At 31.9% G+C, this 19679-nt stretch overlaps 1 protein-coding gene and 1 long non-coding RNA gene across 2 annotated transcripts in view; both read left to right on the top strand.

The window, feature by feature from the left end:
• The window catches only part of LOC134712525 (cell division cycle protein 16 homolog), a 27451-nt gene extending 20152 nt beyond the window's left edge, over positions 1-7299 (top strand). The window contains exons 14-16 of the mRNA XM_063574164.1: positions 3099-3234; positions 4582-4672; positions 7099-7299. Coding sequence (XP_063430234.1) covers positions 3099-3234; positions 4582-4672; positions 7099-7241 — 370 coding nt within the window. The 3' untranslated portion in view covers positions 7242-7299. The remainder of the gene's footprint in view (positions 1-3098; positions 3235-4581; positions 4673-7098) is intronic.
• A 6671-nt stretch (positions 7300-13970) lies between these two features.
• Positions 13971-19368, top strand: LOC134712528 (uncharacterized). Its single transcript, XR_010106290.1, has 3 exons — positions 13971-14427; positions 16787-16925; positions 17873-19368. It is a non-coding gene; the product is annotated as an uncharacterized LOC134712528 (long non-coding RNA).
• The last annotated feature ends 311 nt before the right edge of the window (positions 19369-19679 follow it).

Genomic DNA, 19679 nt, shown 5'->3' on the forward strand with positions numbered 1-19679 from the left:
GTCCAAAATTAAACCTAGTTTGATTTTGACAAAAAATTAATCAGTTGGGTTTTTTGATATGCTGAATCTTAAAATGTATTTAGATTCTTGATTATTGACCCAGTTTTCAAGTTGGTCCAAATCGGGGTCCAAAATTAAACTTTGTTTGATTTCATTAAAAATTGAATAAATGGGGTTCTTTGATATGCCAAATCTAATTGTGTATGTAGATTCTTCATTTTTGGTCCTGTTTTCAAATTGGTCTACATTAAAGTCCAAAGGGTCCAAAATTAAACTTAGTTTGATTTTAACAAAAATTGAAATCTTGGGGTTCTTTGATATGCTGAATCCAAACATGTACTTAGATTTTTGATTATGGGCCCAGTTTTCAAGTTGGTCAAAATCAAGATCTAATATATTATATTAAGTATTGTGCAATAGCAAGTCTTTTCAATTGCACAGTATTGCACAATGGCAAGAAATATCTAATTGCACAGTATTGTGAAATAGCAATATTTTTTTTAATTAGAGTTATCTTTCTTTGTCCAGAATAGTAAGCAAGAAATATCTAATTGCACAATATTGTGAAATAGCAATATTATTTTTTAATTGGAGTTATCTTTCTTTGTCCAGAATCAACTCAAATCTTTGTTATATACAATGTATATTCACTTTTTACTACCAACTGATAAATTACTCCATTAGAAATTTAATTGAGATTAATTTGGAATAAGGGAAAGGGGGATGTGATTAAAAAAATTGGGTTCAATTTTCTCATTTGAAATGAAATTTCATAAATAAAATAAAAATTTCTTCAAACATTTTTTTGAGAGGATTAATATTCAACAGCATAGTGAATTGCTCTAAGAGAAAATACAAATTTTAAGTTCATTAGAACACATTCATTCTGTGTCAGAAACCTATGCTGTGTCAACTATTTAATCACAATCCAAATTTAGAGCTGAATCCAGCTTGAATGTTGTGTCCATACTTGCCCCAACCGTTCAGGGTTCAACCTCTGCGGTCGTATAAAGCTACGCCCTGCGGAGCATCTGGTTGGTTATTATCTTGAATATTATTATGGATAGAGATAAACTGTAAACTGCAATAATGTTCAGAAAAGTAAGATTTTTCTTATAAGTTTGCATGACCAAAATGGTCAGTTGACCCCTTTAGGGGTTATTGCCCTTTATAGTCAATTTTTAACCATTTTTCGTAAATCTTAGTAATTTTTACAAAAGTCTTCTCCTCTGAAACAACTAGGCCAAATTAATCCAAACTTGGCCACAATCATCTCTGGTGTATCTAGTTTAAAAAATGTGTGGCATGACCTGGCCAACCAATCAAGATGGCCGCCAAGGCTAAAAATAGAACATAGGGGTAAAATGCAGTTTTTGGCTTATAACTCAAAAACCAAAGCATTGAGAGCAAATCTGTCAAGGAGTTAAATTGTTAATCAGGTCAAGATCTATCTGTCCTGAAATATTCAGGTGAATCCAACAACCTGTTAATGGGTTGCTGCCCCTGAATTTGTAATTTTAAGGAAATTTTGCTGTTTTTGGTTATTATCTTAAATATTATTATAGATAGAGGTAAACTGTAAACAACAATAAATGTTCATCAAAATAAGACCTAAAAATAAGTCAACATGACTAAAATGGTCAACTGACCCCCTCTAAGGAGTAATTGTCCTTTATAGTCAATTTTTAACAATTTGTCATGAATCCATCTGCGTCCTTTGTTTAATATTCACATAGACCAAGGTGAGCGACACAGGCTTTTTAGAGCCTCTAGTTTTATTATTACAACATATATTCATTTATCTTACCTCCTATACATTTCTAGGAATATGATTGGTAAAAAGTGTCTATTCAATATTAGGTTAGTTGGGAGGCGGGGCTTATTCCATACACGGTTAGTAGTGGAGTTACGTCCCTTTATATTCCATATAAGGTAATAAGGAGGCGGGGCTTATTTCATACACGGTTAGCAGTGGTGTTACGTCCCTTTAGAAACACAAAACAGTACTGAGAAAAAATCTTAAAGGTTTCAACAGACGAAGAAAGTGATGATAAAGTGAAATAAATTCAGAAAACAAATTTAAATATAAGAAGTTGTCATTGTTGGCATCATGTTAATGCTAACTGTATTGAAGACTTGCTCATTTTGATAGGTCACTAGTCTAAATTTTACACGTTAAGATAGTAGGTAAGATAAATTCGTTACATAGTGTGCTAGTGACGTAACACGGTATATATGGGGTCAGTAAATTCCATATGGGGATTCAAGCTTCACTCTCACCCCATATGGAATTTACTGACCCCATATATACAGTATTACTATTAGGTCACTAGCCCACTATGTAACTAATAGTATTACAATATGCTCTCTGAAAAGGACTTATTCCTAGATTTGTAGTTATTAATTTTAAGGCCATTTGATTTCTGTGAAACTGTTAAAGGGGCAGTAATGGTCAAATTCATCTTCACTGATTGATTTATAACCATGTAAAACATTTATCCAAACTATAAAAAGTCTAAAATAAACAATTCATTCGGCATGGGTGTATGCAGGTTTGTTATATGTTATAAGCATGATAAGATCAACATGTTACAGATCTTGGTGCACTTTGCTTTAAAATGTTCTCTCAAGTCACTATTTAAGATATACTCTTCTCAACAAGAACAAAAAAAAACAATTAAAAAATAAAGTTGACAATAAAAAAAAAGGGAATGTGTCATAGAGATAACAACCAGACCAAAAAGCTGAAGGCTACCAATTGGTCTTCAATACAGCAAGAAAATCAGGCACCCAAAGCCGTGCTTTAGCTGGCCCCATTAACAAATATTTGTACTAGTTCAGTGACAATGGACTTCATAATAAACTCCAAATTATGTAAATGATCTTAAATTCAAAAGGTATACCAATAGTATATAATAACCAATAGTATATAATAACCAAAAACCAGATAGTTTGTTTTTAAAGGCCTTTTAAAGTGAATTAGACTTAATATATTTTTTGAAACTATAAAATATTTTTATACATTTGAGTTACAAGAAAATTGTCCTTCTTTGAGTCAAAAATATAGTTGTAAAATTACTTTCCTTTATTTTTTTCAGAAAATATGAAGAATCGTTAGAATATCATAGAAGAGCACAAATCATTTCACCTCAATGTCCATCTACATTTTCTGCTATTGGTTACTGTTATGTTCTTATGGGTAACAACATGATGGCTGTAGACTATTTTCATAAGGTATTTTTTACCTATAATTATGCTTGGGCCCATTGTTTTGAAGTGGGTCTGTTTTACCAGTGTCAACACGAAAACTAAGGAGTTGACATGAATCTGATGTAAAGTTTCTTAATTTGTTTGGTTATAGTGTTGTAGTTTGTTTGTACACCTGTATAATGTTTTAACGTTTAATAGAAGGGTTGTTTATTTTGAATTTTCCTATGCAATTACAGTTAACTCTCGTTGTCTCGAACTTGGTTGACTCGAAATTTCGGATGAGTCGAAGTTTTCACGTGGTCCCGAACTTTGTTCCATATAAATGTATGTAATTCGATTCCTGATGAGTCGTAATTGGATGTGTCGAAATTTCGGTTGAGTCGAACTAAATTTACGATCCCAAGGTTAACAAAAGCATTCAAAATTCATTATTTATCTCGAACTAATACACATATGTCAAAACATGACCTCCGGCATTTAAATGGATTAAAGAGTTAATCTGACAATACACGTGTAATTAAAATTCCAGTCACTGACAACTGTATTGATTTATGACATGCTATTTCCACGAGTGTTTACCAAAGATTATCTTTCATAGAATTTTTATAAATAATTAGTGATACATTGTTAATGTTCATGAAAAAGTATTTAAAATGTTTACAAAATAATACGGTGTGAGCTTGGGTGTGTATAAAGTCAGGATTATGACTTCCATTGATGATCACCTAAAAACTACTCAATCGGCGTCTTAAATCTTGTTGTATATTCTTTTTTTGAAAGACCATGACATACAAATACATCGATCTGATACCAAAATATCGATCCCCTTCTCATATTCACCCGGATTTATTTTAGCTTTACCATGCTAAGCAAGAGTTGTGTCCCTTGTTCAGTCAAACTTCCGGTTTTCATTTGAGTCTAACTATTTGTATCTCGAAATATTTCTCCGGTCCGGCTGACTTCAAGATAACAAGAGTCAACTGTATTTACTTATAAAGATTTTCAGCTTTACACTAGAGAAAAGGTGGAGACTCACTGAACCACTGATTATGAACCATATGTTAAATGCAATGTATTTATTATTAAAAGCAATTCTAATACTTTAAATTCAGAAATGATTGTGATGTTATTGTTTATTGGAAAAAGTTTGCATTGACTAAGCCTTAACATTAACTAGAACTCACATATTGGATTTACAAAGCATTACATGTATTTCTATAGGCAGAATTCCCAGATACTACTTTAATTAATGTGACATATTTTAATCTTGCTGTTCAATTTAGTAACAGCAATAAATGCATGTTTTTGCGATTTTACAGTAAGTAATCTATTTGATTTTAATACGATTTAATCATGTTATTTGGTTTTCAGGCCTTAGGGATTAGAAGAGATGATACATTCTCTACTACCATGTTAACTAATGTAATGGAAGCTTTGATGAGTGAAATGGCACCTAACGAGGGTTAGTAATATAACATCATTAAATATTTAATAGTTTTGGCTGTAATTCAGTATGTGGTGTAAAGATTATATTTATTAGCAAGAATTTTTAAAACCTTAGACATAACAATTGTTTCGACCAACCACAAACAACTGACTCCTCCAAAAAAAGATGTACAAACAACAGCAAAGATTACACAGTTTAGGAAACATACATAGATATAAGAAGATGTGGTAGGAGTGCCAATCAGACAAACCTCCATCCAAGTATCAATTTGTACAAGAAATTATAGGTCAAACTACGTCTTCGATATGGTGCCTTGGATCACACCAACAGTAAACTATAAAGGGCTCCAAAAATAAGTACTGTAAATCCTTTCCACCTAGAAAACCAATGGTCTAATCTACTGTGGATTCATTTTTATTCGTGGTATACCAATTTTCGTGGGTTTTGTGGGTCACTGCGAACCACGAATTTAGGAATTCAACGAAGAATAATCCGAGAAATGTGAATGGAGTTGGATGTTTATTTCCGGTTATGTTATGCAGTTCTAGTATAGTGTTGACTAGCGATAAACATTGTAACATAACACGTGATTTTTATTGAAAGAAGATACAAGTATTTTGATTAAATCTATAATAAATATATCGAATATCAGTGATAATTTACTTTTTAAAATTGATTAAAACTGTTCGTGGAAAATAACTGCAAGTTGTTAATTACCGTGTCATAGTTTGGTTAACCAGTGATTAAAAATCAATAGGATTAAGTACGGGGATATTGCCCGTAGGTAATATTGTTTATGACAGGAACATTTATTTTCACACCTTATACTTATATCACTGTTTATTATATTGTGATTAGGGAAATTAGCTTTCAATCATAAAGTTTTGAATGCCTTATACAATTCATACAAGAATTTATAAATTATAAAACAAACAAATAATTAGTTGTCTCTGTCCATTATTGTCATCAAAGTTATCAATAAACACTTTAACCTAGAATGACCAATTAAGCGAGGATTTTGACAATTCAAAAGTTTTTGAATGAATTCCTTCTTTTTTGTTTTGTTTTATTATTGATTGAACCAAGGATGTTATATGATCTCCTAAATCAAAAATAAATCCATGAATTAGGTATCTAATTTTTGTTGTTGTAATCAGCTATCCACGAATTTACGTATACCACGAAACGTCTTTTTTTCTGTATCCACGAAAATTGATATCCACGAAAATAAATGAATCCACAGTATATAAAATTCAAGAAACACTTATGAACCACATCAAAAAACAACAACTACTGAACATCAGGTTCCTAACTAAGGACAGGTGAAAGCAAATGCAGCGGGTTTAAATGATTTTAAATAGGTACAAACCTTCACCCTTACCCCCAAAAAATAGTGTAACATCACAACATAGAAAGATATCTGAAATTAGATGCATCTTCTGTAATTATATATTTATGATTGCCTAATCAATTTGACACAATGTTTGAAATTAATGTCTTCATGCTGTTCATCATCATACTCAAACTATTGTACCCTGCTGAAAAATATGGGAATACACTTTTATCTCTGTCTGTCCATCTTTCCATCCTTCCGTTAATATGTCCCCATGAATATATTTTGTCACATTTTTCTCAGGAACTACAATACAGGGATTTCTGAAATTTGATTTCAGGGTTTATATAAGTCAGCTATACCGTGTGATGCGTTTTCAGATTCATCACTCTACAACTTCCTGTTTACCGAACACTTGTATATTTTACACATGATAGCCAAGTTGAAAATTTTCCTCACATTTTTTTCTCAGGAACTACAAAACAAGGAAATCTTAAATTTGGTTTCAGGACTTATATAAGCCTGCTATACTGTGTGATGTGTTTTCAGAGTCATCACTTTACAACTTCCTGTTTACCGAACACTTGCATATTTTTACACTATTAATTGTATCCACTTGCGGTTGGGGGGTGGGGATTATCAGTGAGCAGCAGCTCACAGTTTCTCTTATTTGATATGCATTTATAAAGTGTAACTGAGTGAGTCCCTAGGTATTGATTGGTAGATTTAACTTGTTCTTCAGAATTGGTTGTGACCAAATTGACATTCATAGTTCAAAAGGTCTGAAATTCCCTATTCATTTGTTCATCAGAATTTTAACTTTTTATCCAATTTCTATTGTATTTTTACAGACGAAAAGGGTTTAGTTTTAATGCCAATGTATGTTGTGTAGTTCACAAAAGTATAAGGCCCCAATATCCCTCATCACCTAAAACTTCAACTTTCTTTTGTTCATAATGCATATTATTTTCATTCATAAGAAGGACACAATAAGCCAAAAATTGCACCCAAATAAGTTGTAAGATGATACCAAGGTATTTTTCAGAGATTCACAACGTTGACGTTATTTCAAATAGCTGACTAAATATTGAATATTTTATATTGTTAGATGATGATATACCAGAGTTTACAATCCCAGGAAAGCTAGAGATATCACAAACAGGAAGTGAAAAAGAGATTTTAGAGGAATCAGAGCTTGCTGACAGTAGTAGTATGGCTATAGAAGAAGTAGATATGGATAATAGTGACTAGACATATTTTATATCATTGTTTTTAATTATAAGAGAATAAAATGATTTTAAAACACTAATTATGTGTTATATTATGTAATATATTTAATAGCTCAGATGTAAGCAATTGTCATCATTAGTATTAAAAGTTGTATAGCTTTTTCACACAAATAATTGACCCAATGTACTTTAAGTTCATATATAAAATTTACCATATTAAATCAGGCCTGCAATAAAATTTTGTATGTTTGCTGTTGCTAACAGACATACAGTTTTTTGTTGCAACTTAGATTTTTTTACAGATAAAAAGCATTTGGAAGGGGTATTTTAACCTATCTGGAGTGCTCCCTATTTATTGGACGCATTATGGTATGCCCTTGTCAGACGGACATATATCGGACAAAACTTAAAAAATGCTTTCATTTATTTCATTAAAATTTGATGAATTGTTTTATATCTATTGATGTCAGCTTGCTTTTGATTTTTATAAATTTTTCATTTTACATTTTCCCAGTATGATTTTCCAGTTTTTTAACTATGACTCAAAAATTATTTGAACAATTTTTATGAAATATTGGTGAGTTGATATAGGAAGATGTGGTGTGAGTGCTAATGAGTTTATACATATTGACATTATTTTCTTTTTGATTTTTAAATTTCTGTTTTTATGATTTAGAATATAATACTGTAAATTCAGAAATTAATGCGAGGTTTTTATTATTGCAAAAAATGCAAGAGCTGTAAACGCTATAATTTAAACTCGCATTTTTGAAATATTAAATAGGAATTAAACAGGATTTTTTTCAAAATCGTAAAAATTATATTCGCATTTCAGTCTAATATGACAAAATCGCAATAATAAATGCACAGAATAATTTCTGAATTTGCAGTATTACAGACTTTATTTATAAAAAGTGGGGATTTTACAATATTTTGAACAATAACTCTTACAAGGCTTATTGCATTTATCATGAAACATTGGTGACTTGTTTATATCTACTGAAAGAAGCTTCATTTTTAGCTCACCTGGCCCGAAGGGCCAAGTGAGCTTATGCCATCACTTGGCGTCCGTTGTCGTCCCTCGTCTGTCGTCGTTCGTCCTAAACTATTTCAAGAATCTTCTCCTCTGAAACTACTAGGCCAAATACTTCCAAACTTTAACTGAATGTTCCTTAGGATATCTAGTTTATAAATTGTATCCAAAGTTTTGATCTATCAACAAACATGGTCGCCATTGCTAAAAATAGAACATAGGGGTCAAATGCAGTTTTTGGCTTATATCTCAAAAACGAAAGCATTTAGAGCAAATCTGACATGGGGTAAAAATGTTCATTAGGTCAAGATCTATCAGCCCAGAAATTTTCAGATGAATCAAACAACCCATTGTTGGGTTGCTGCCACTTAATTGGTAATTTTAAGAAATTTTGCAGTTTTTGGTCATTATCTTGAATATTATTATAGATAAAGATAAACTGTAAAGAGCAAAAATTTGTAAGGGTTCCGCGGAACCCAGTGTCTCGCCTACATTTGCTGCAAATCGCAGGCTCAACAAAAATGAGGCAAAAATTCAATAAAAATATTCCTCTTCATACTATCCTATGATTGGAAGAAGGTTCTGTCCAAGTTTGGTAAAGGACAGTTAATGAATCTAATAAATTTGTTGAAAAACTTTAACTGCAGACTGTATGTAATGTTAACTGGAAGAAAATCTAAGTCAATTTAAAAGTAAAATACAGAAAAAATGGAGTTATCTTTATACAAAATTTACTAACTTATGATCATAAACAAGCTTCTGTCCAAGTTTGGTACAAACCCAGGATAGTTTAAGAAAGTTATTAAAATTGTAAAAACTTTAACCACAGAGTGAATGTAATGTTTCCCTGCATAAAAAACTAAGTCCATTTAAAAATAAAATACAGAAAAAATGGATTTATTTTTTTATAAAATTTGCTTCTGGATACTACCTTATGATCATAAACAAGCGTCTGCCCAAGTTTGGTACAAACCAAGGATAGTTTAAGAAAGTTATAAAAATTCTAAAAACTTTACCCACAGAGTGAATGTAATGTTTCCCCGCAGAAAAAACTAAGTCCATTTAAAAGTAAAATACGGAAAAAATGGAATTTTTTTTTACAAAATTTACTTCTGGATACTATCTTATGATCATAAACAAGCTTCTGTCCAAGTTTGGTAGAAATCGAGTATAGTTTAAGAAAGTTATTAAAATTTCAAAAACTTTAACCACAGAGTGAATATTTGTGGACGCCGCCGACGCCGCCGACAGAATGTAGGATCGCTTAGTCTCGCTTTTTCGACTAAAGTCGAACGCTCGACAAAAATGATCAGCAAAGTAAGATCTACAAATAAGTTAATATGACCAAAATTGTCAATTGACCCCTTAAGGGTTAGTGTCCTTTAATGACAATTTTTCACAATTTGTTCATCATATTTGCTAACTTTAAAAAATCTTCTCCTCTAAAAATACTCAACCAAACTTCAACTGAATGATCAGTAGGGTGTATAAGATAAAGTTTGTGTTTTATTTTCTATTTCGTCATGGCCGTCATGGCTAAAAATAGAACACAGGGTAAAATGCAGTTTTTGGCTCATATCTCAAAAACTCCAGCATTTAGAGCAAATAAGACAAGAAGTTAAAGTATTTATTAGGTCAAGGTCTACCTGTCCTGAAATTTTCAGCCGAATTGGGTAACTGGTTTTTCAGGTATAATGCCCCTGAATTGATGATTTTAAAGAAATTTTGCAGTTTTTGGTTATTATCTTGAATATTATTATAGATACTGTTAATAGCAAAAATGTTAAGCAAAGTAAGATCTACAAATAAGTCAATTTGACCAAAATTGTCAATTGACCCCTTAAGGAGTTATTGCCCTTTAAAGACTTTTTTCACAATTTGTTCATCATGTTGACTTACTTTAAAAAATCTTCTTCTTTGAAACTGCTGTATCAATTTCAGCCAAACTTAGGCTAAATGAGTTTCAGAGTATCTAGTATAAATTTTATATTTTATTTCCTTGTATGTCAAGAAACATAGCTCCTATGGCTAAAATAGAACATAGGAGAAAATGATTTTTTTTTTTTGCTTTTGAAGAAATAGGACGATTCAAAAAACATTTAAATAAATTGAAAAGCCAAAATAATCATTGATGAGAGATTTAACCAAAAACATTAAGGTGAGCGATTCAGGCTCTTGAGAGCCTCTTGTTTTCTTTCTTTTCTTTTTTTTGATAAATTCCTGATATGACATTGAGGATTTATGGAACTTTATTAAATGAAAACTGTCCATTTTGCAATGTGTGGATCATGCTCTTTGTTGCTTATAAGTTATATCTACAAAAATATACAATGAACAGTTAGAGCAAAACTATCAGGGATAAAATTAACAAAAAGTCAAGATATAAGAAAGAAGATGTGGTATGATGGCCAATGAGACAATTCCACAAGAGACCAAATGATTCATCTCCTGTCAAATTTTCAAAAAATTCTAACAACCCATTTTGGAGTAATTGCTGCTAAAATAATGATTTAAAAAAGAATTCAGTGTTTTGGTTTACATCTCAAATACTTAAAAATAGTTAGAGCAAAAGGGACAGTGGTTGAAGACCATACCTTTACCTATAATGGTTTACCTTTATAACTTGTGACTTGGATGGAAAGTTGTCTCATTGGCACTCATACCATATCTTCCTATATGTATTCGATAAATGATCAGCTGGTAAGTGTCTATCTCCTATGTATTTCATTTTAAACAGGACAATCCATTTAGTGTTACTGACTCTGAAATGTAATTTTTCTTTGGATATATATTTCAAAGTATTTGGTTATTTATATCTTTGAAAACTGTGAAAGAAAAGTTAAAACAGTTAAAATGACCAAACATTGATCAACACATAAATATTAACTATATTTTCCCACTCATAGAGGATGATTATTTTTGTTTACTAAAACGCGGCTTTCCTCAATGTGTGGCTATTAAAAACAATGAAAGTACATTTACTATCAAACTTTTTGGTTTTCATTGAAATTATATGATTTTGGCTTCGTTGATACCAAGGAAACACTTCCAATTTTCAACAGCTGTACAGACTTTAAACATATGTGTGAATCTAAGTTTGAGCTTGTACAATTACAAGTGACCACTGGTGTCAAAGGTCAAGAACTCAACACATTGTCTGGGTATGTTGTACTTTTATGCCAAATGACAAAAGTTTTCTATACAAAAGGAGGATTGACAGGCCAGAACACAGGTCCCCCCTTTTTGGGAAAAAAAATGGTTGCTTATATAGGAAATCACTGAAGTGTGACCGGAGCGGGCCCCCTCTTAGGTCAGTTAGTGGGCCCCCACTTATGAAAATTTCTGGATCCGCTCTGCTGAATACACATCAAAATCAATAAGTTGACACTGGTCAAAGTTATACAAATGCCCCATGGAATCAATACATCAGTTTAAGTGTTGTACCCAATTACCTAGTATCAAGAACATTTGTCTAAAGATAAAGGAAACATGTTAAATATTTCTTCAAAAGGAAGGACGAAAAGCTATACAAGGAACATAAGAGGAAGGATACAAATACAAAACCAGGAATAAATAGTATAATCTCCCTTTAAAGGAGAGACCATGATTCTGATCAAACATAATATAATAATAAGTTTTAAAAAAACTTAAAAAAAACAAAGGTGTTGATTGTTAAAAAAAAACCACTACATTTTCATACCCTGTATCACATTTAATTCGGCCCATGGGTGTTGAAAAACTTATATATTACTTGGTATAATTACCAAAGGCAGAATCTTACCATCAGAATGAGATTTTGTTAAGACTAAGAAAAAGTAATGCTGTAAGCACGACGAATGTGCTGGATTTGTATTTATGCACACAACCTTGGATCGGACGAATTAGGCAATCTAGATCTAGGGTCAAGTACCTTGGTGTTTCAATAATTCTGGCATTTTATAAACATGGAAAAATGACATCCATCGATATATTCCAAAAGTCGTTACCACAATCCCTCCCAAATTCCTTCGATTGTACATTACTTACCATAAGCAACACGGCATCTCTAAACTTGTGTTGGGAAGGGGAGAGGTAGTAACACGGGTAGTTAAAATGATGAAATAGTGAAGTTGCTATACTACCAGATGCAGATTAAAATAGAGAAGAATGTTTAGTGACGACCATTAACTGTCGTTGACTGTTGATCACTGTTGGCATTCAAACAGTGCAGGGGCGGATCCAGACATTTTTAAAAGGGGGTCCCAACCCAGGACAAAGCGGATGGTCCAACTATATGTTCCCATTCAAATGCATTGATCGGCCCAAAAAAGGGGGTACCCGCCGCTGGATCCGCCAATGCAGTGACACACATAGATATTGAAATAATCGAAGATATGCCAAATACACAGACAATATAGGACATACGATATTGAGAAAATCAAAATTGGGATACACAAGGAAGACAAATGAGAAAGAGAGAGAGAGATTTTGGATGCACCAGTTACGAACTCTTGAACCTGATGGACTCGATGAGAGACAAAAAAAGATTTAAAAACAAATCAGAACCATAATTTTGAAATCATACAAAGTAATTCATAGAAATTCATACAATTTATCGAACAGCAATAAATATGTTAAACTTTTATTTCCAACTTTATGTAGTTGCAGCTACAAGTTCAACATATTTTACGCAACATCAATGACTATGTTACACTTTACCTCAAATCACCTTGTGTAAATTAAGCTACAAAAATATGTTTTTGTCATGCTCCCAATTTCACCTTGGGAGATGCACACGCCTGTTGAATCTAATTTGTTTAGTCATATATTGCGTATTTCTATTTAAAATCTAATAGAACGTTTTAATACATTAATAAGCGTGTTTAAGTTATATTCTTAGACATTAATATAAAAATTATATATTGCGATAAGTTGTCCAGATGATCAAAGAAAGCCAGAGAACCATATAACAGTCCTTTCGTGAATCTAAAAAAGAAGAATTAAACAAACATGATTGATAATTTAGACTTGAAAAATATTGTTTGTTTATGATTTTAATTTGTATTTGATTCTGAACTACTTTTAGTAACTGCGAGTACTATTAAGGTCGGTACTTCACGTCTGTTCTCTCTTTTTTAGTTGCTGTTTGTGCTTCGTCTCTATTTAACGAGTCAAACCATTTTCAACTAAAGTTCATAGCTCGTTCATATTTCGTGTTGTTACAAAGACAGCAGAGTTGTTTAACCAGTGTGTGTGAAGCAAATTTAGGGACATTTGAAAAGCCGTATTTCATTTTAAATATAAAATCTATCAATTGCATTTTCTTATGTCTAGATATAAGAAGATGTGGTATGAGTGCCAATGATTCAACACTCTATCTATCTATGATATATCTATTTATTATTAATAAAAAAAAAAAAGAAACATCGGCTACTCTATTTTCAATCTTCAAAGATAATTATAAATCATAATCTAAAGAGTTCTGTTCATGGTTTTTTTTATATTTATTTTGGAAATTGAATAAAAATACTAAGAAGGATCAGTTCAATTACCTGGAAATAAACAACTCAATTAGAGGCTGACAATAGCAGCATAGTATTCTTATACCATTATTCTAGTTCATAATCACTTAATCCTTTTAATAAATGATTATTCATATCCAATATTCCATATCATGATTTCATCCGTGTAATTCTCTATGGCACTGTTTCACAATGACATACGTGAATGATGAGATTTGTGACAGAATATTTCCGAACAAATTAGAAAGATAGATCTATTGATTTTGTAGGAACTGAACTAACATTAGGAAGATACGCGGATTTCAATATTACCTGTAATTAGCGATCATAAGTCATACAAAAATAGACAGATTTTGTATCCTTTGCCAATTAGAGGTTAAAACGTGATGTTATGGACATTCTCATTTTTACAACAATACTTGCACTTTTAAGGACCACTTTTGACCTGCAACAATAAGCTGCTATTGTAAATGGAATTTACAAATTTAGTGATGATGTTGTCATAGGAACGGTTTTATTCCAAAGCAAATAGTTATATAGAAGAAACAACAACATATTCACTTGGACTTGACATAACAAATTTTATCTCTGATATGTAATAGAGTTAAACGTGACACGTACAAGAAATTCAATAATGTTTTATGAACATTTTGTCAGGAAAATAACAAGATACGGTGAGTTTCAAATTTTCCCCTATTTATTTTTTGTTTATAACCATTTTTATACTTCATGTAGTGTTAAAAACCTTTCCCCAATCCCCCCCTTTTTTTCGTATGTGTAAATTGGGGGAGGGAGGGCTATAATTTCCGCTATTTTTTTATAATTGGTATGATACACCGGGGTTTTAACAACATTGCGTTATTGTCCAGTAGTTCATTGTATAATCGATTGACTTTCTTTTGTCTATAATTAAATGTCGGGCGTTTCCAAGCTTTATTTTAGTAGTTCGCAGATAACAATCATACAATTAATAACGGACATCAGAACGGTTGTCCCAAATAGTTCTCGGTCACCACTATTTAAGAAAAGAATTTAACATGATCGCCAAAGTTAGTCGATTTTTTTTATCGTCTCAAAGAAAATGTACATTTTCAATGGTATTTTCAAACGCAGCGTAGGTTACATAAAATTTCGCAAATGTACCTTGCACACCATATTCAATTCCACTTCAAGGTAAGAGCTCGGGGTACCTTCATGACGAATAAATGTAAAACATATTTCCCAATCAGACGTTTACAGTAATTTTTGTTACATGACGATACAATCTACATTTTTATATTTATAAATTATTTTCATGTAAATTCTCTTAATTATTTGAGATACATTTTACTGAGCCATTTACAAGGTCGTTCTTTTCTTTGACGGTTTATGAAGTTATGATTTTAATTTAAATCCATTAAATTATTCTAGTCGGGAAAACACGACTGACTTGAATATTAGTTGTACAGAACTGCTTTTACCCAGCTTTCAGTAACTGCAAGTACTCAATGATCGACAAGTTCTGATTATTGTCTTTTTTATAAGCTGAGATTCTCTCTGATGAGACACGACTTTTCTAATTGATGTGTATAGTTCGTCCTTATGTTGAGCTATTATGCAACTGTCCCTTGATAAGAAGAGGTTGAGACAATGACGCTCAGAAACATGTTTCCTCGCTACATTCTTCATGCGCCTATCTGTGCCAAGCAAGAAGCTATCGTTTATTACTGTATGCCTATTTAATTTCGTTTATAATTTTGTTTTTTATTAGTTGTTAGTGGCTTTGAACTTGCTATCAGATAACTGCGAGTACTCTCAGATCTGTTCCTAGTGTCTTTTTGTTGTCGGGATGTACAAGTACTTTTTTTTTGTTTTTGTATTTTTGCCCATCTGATGAGTTAAGCCTTTTTCAACTGATGTTTATAGTTCGTTCTTATGTTGTACTGTTATACCACTGTCCCAGGTAAGGGAAGGGTTGGGATCCCGCTAACATGTTTAATCCCGCCACATTATTTATGCATGTGCCTGTCCCAAGTCAGGAGCCTGTAATTCAGTGGTTGTCGTTTGTTTATGTGTTACATATTTGTTTTTCGTTCATTTTTTTACATAAATAAAGCCGTTAGTTTTCTCGTTTGAATTGTTTTACATTGTCTTATCGGGGCCTTTTATAGCTGACTATGCGGTATGGGCTTTGCTCATTGTTGAAGGCCGTACGGTGACCTATAGTTGTTAATGTTTGTGTCATATTGGTCTTTTGTGGATAGTTGTCTCATTGGCAATCATACCACATCTTCTTTTTTATATAATTATCTGTTGGTTATAATGCTGATTAGTACTAATACTGATTCCAACATGACGTCCTTCAAACGCTTTGAGTACACACCCGTGGTAAACTATGAATATACATTGGCTGTTCCGATCGTACTCCAACGTCATATGTTTTTTTTATGAATGAAGTACCCGGCGTCATATAATGATGATGTTATGATTTAAGCATTTTACGGGAAAATACACGCATCTAAAACCGTAAATCATCCCAACAAGGAAACGTAAACAAACGATGCTCATATGTGGTATAAGCCCATTTTTTGATAGAAGACATATAAGTCATTTATCATTAAAATTCATCTAAATACGTTATTGTAAATAGTTTGAGCATCTCACTTATTCTGTTTGCTCCGTTGTTTACGCCAATCTAAAAGTGCGTTAATTTATGGGAACGGCAAACATTTGCCTCCACATAGATCGCTTCGATCCAAACAAAATGCCGTTTTTGTCCTATTAGAATTGAAATAATTCATGGGTGCTTGAATATATCTAGATTTTACCACGGGTTGTCCCTTTATGCCGATATTTTACCCCTCGCTATCGCTCAAGGTAAAATATTTTTCATAAAGGGCCAACCCGTGGTAAAATCACGATATATTCAAACCCCCATGAATTATTTCTTAATTAAACTTAGTTGAGTTAGTTTAAATATATACGTAATTTGTAAAGTACATTTCAAAGGACATGCAGAAAGTAAAACGAATCTACCAATTTATTATATTGTAGCATGCTGTCATTAAGAATACGATGGGTTGTTCTTCGTCACAGTTCAATAACAGAAAAATCTACAAAAAACAGAGAGAAGAGGACTTTTCTACCTCTGGAGAGGATATAAGAGGAGTTCCAGATGGTCAGGAAACATTTCGTATGTATTCAATCTAGCAAATGCATAATTGCTTCGTCTTTTTTGTAAATCATGTGGAAACGACTGTGAGTGCATGCATATTCTTTTTTCTTTTTTTTACTTTTTTACATTTATCCTCATTATGATTATTTGCATTAATTTCTAAAACGATTGGTATACACTAACAAAATCGATTATAAATCCTAGGTCAATCAGTGTTAATCGCTATTCTCTAAAAATGCATTCACATGCGTTGTCGCCGGTGAGTATCATACCATATTTGTTTTTTGAAGTATCAGAAAAACATTAAGTAGAAATCTGACAAATAAAAAATAACAATAATAAAAAAAACGCACACGTCATAACAACTACTAGTAATAAATCTTGAGATGATGATCAAATATGAATTCATTTCTGTTCAGTAGTATTTGCGAAATATATGTCGAGGACGAAACTTTTTTTGAAGGAACGGAAGGTCAGGGTATATGCAGTATAGCCATTCCTTTTGAAAACTTGATGGGAACATACAACAGAAAGCAGAGGCAGGGTGCCCCCTACTTTATTTTGGAAAAAATTATAAGAAAAAAAAGATTATATAGGGAATCAATGAAGCATGGCCGAAGCGGACCCCTTCTTATGCAATCAGTGGGCCCCCGTGTGAACATTTCTGGATCCACTACAGTACTGGGAAGATAGAGCACATTGCTAACAATTTTAAAAGGCAAACGCATTACTAGAATACTACCCATTTACATATCTAGGCTATGAATAAATTAGGATGTAAAGTAAAACGTCAATGAGACAGCAACCGAAGATCTATTTCACAATCTTATAATAACTATTGTCTCATTGCCAATCATACCACATCTTCTTTTTTTATATGAATAATGTACTAGCAATCTATTTAGAAACATTGTAGTAATTGGTTAGAATAATTACAAGTATAACATTTTTTTCAATTTCTTTAGAAGGAATGGAAGGACAGAAGCCAAAACCAAAAACCAAAAAACCAAAAGAGGTTGTGAGATCCATGTCCAGTGATATACCGTCCGGTACTGACATTACCATGTTGAGAGCAGGAAGTGACGACGAATCAAAGGACATTATATAAACAATGACGTCAGATGAAATTGAAGATGAAAAACAATCATTGACCTGTTGGAATTCACCTTTTATTTGTTTTCCCCAAAAGGCATTTTTCATTTGATTTTGATAGAATGTGTATGCTAGTATATTGAGAGTGTGGGAATATGAACGAATTTCGGTGTTGTGACTTTACAAATGTTGTGATTTCACAAGTGTACTTCAGAGTTTCTAAGAGTAAAAATTGGAAACAAAAAACATTTTCAAAGTCAGGAATTCGTTGAAAGGTATGATCCTAACATTGCATGATGTACCATTATCTCACAGAATTCGTTAAATCTACCTGAACAATTGTGACTGTAATCTTATAAATACACGTACTACATTATTTTTACTGTCATTTCTATACTTTATACATGTATATGTAACTCACACTTGCTATACAAACTTGTATATTGTTAATATGTATTTGTTTTCTGTAATAGTTTTTTTAAGCGATTACATTCATATTTTACATACTTAAATAATTACGAATTCGTTAGTGGAAAGAAAACAATGGTTTTCTCGTGTTAAAAAAAAATATTCCAATTATTAAAAAAAATTTGATGATTGACTATATTTTGAAATGAATATTGAAGTTCAACGTCCAATGGCAAATTATATATGCAAATCAAGATGAGAGAATGTTAATTTGATATGAATATGCTGTGCACTTCTTCAAAATTCTTTATCTTATTCATAAAAGCAATGAGATTAAGTGATCAATGGTGTTCACTTTACATGTCAAATGTTTTAAAGAGACATTAAATAATGTAAAATGGTATTTTCTCATTGCATTCTTTCATTTTACATGTCAAATGTTTTAAAAGAGACATTTAATAATGTAAAATGGCATTTTCTCATTGCATTCTTTCACTTTACATGTCAAATCTTTAAAAGAGACATTAACTAATGTAAAATGGCATTTTCTTATTGCATTCTGAGTACATATGTCTCTATTTACATTGTAGGAAATATCAAATTCGTGAGTACGAATGCAAAGACGTCTTCTATGTTGCTGTAATGTACGAGTTGTTTCTTTCTCGCGCAATTCAGCCTCGACAACTTACCATTTTGTGCTTGTTTTTTTTCAAATTTCAAACGGTTGTCTGATTCTATAGAAGAATATGGACCGTGAATTCGAGTTATCATTATGAATCACTTTTACAATTTTTAAAATGTTAGGAAATTATTATTGATAACTAAGACACAAAAGACCAAGTTTAAAGCTTCAAGTTTTATATTTTATCATGTGTTCACTGTTTATGGTTATTTATCGACTCTTACTTCATAAAAGTTATTTTTACTGTGCGTTTCTATGGCCATGCATTACGTAGACTGTCTTTTATAAGTGTTCACTGTTTATGGTTCTTGTCGACTTAAACTTCATAGAAAGTAATTTATTTGTATCTTTCTTGTGTTCTGCTAACTCTGTTTACTTTGAAATCATGATTTATTTTTGTTTGAGGTGTTTTTATTTCTTTAATTGTATTTGTGGTGCAAAAATGCACAATAGATAAACTTTTCAAACTAGATTAAATTAAAGAAGTATACGGTAACGGTTAGAAAACTCAGGGTTAGAATTCATAGAACAAAAAAGGGCAGTGGCAAATATTTCATGTATATTTTGAACACAGAGAGAATTACCCCGGC

This window comes from Mytilus trossulus, chromosome 3 (genome assembly GCF_036588685.1).
Source record: "Mytilus trossulus isolate FHL-02 chromosome 3, PNRI_Mtr1.1.1.hap1, whole genome shotgun sequence".
Taxonomy (NCBI): Eukaryota; Metazoa; Mollusca; class Bivalvia; order Mytilida; family Mytilidae; genus Mytilus; species Mytilus trossulus.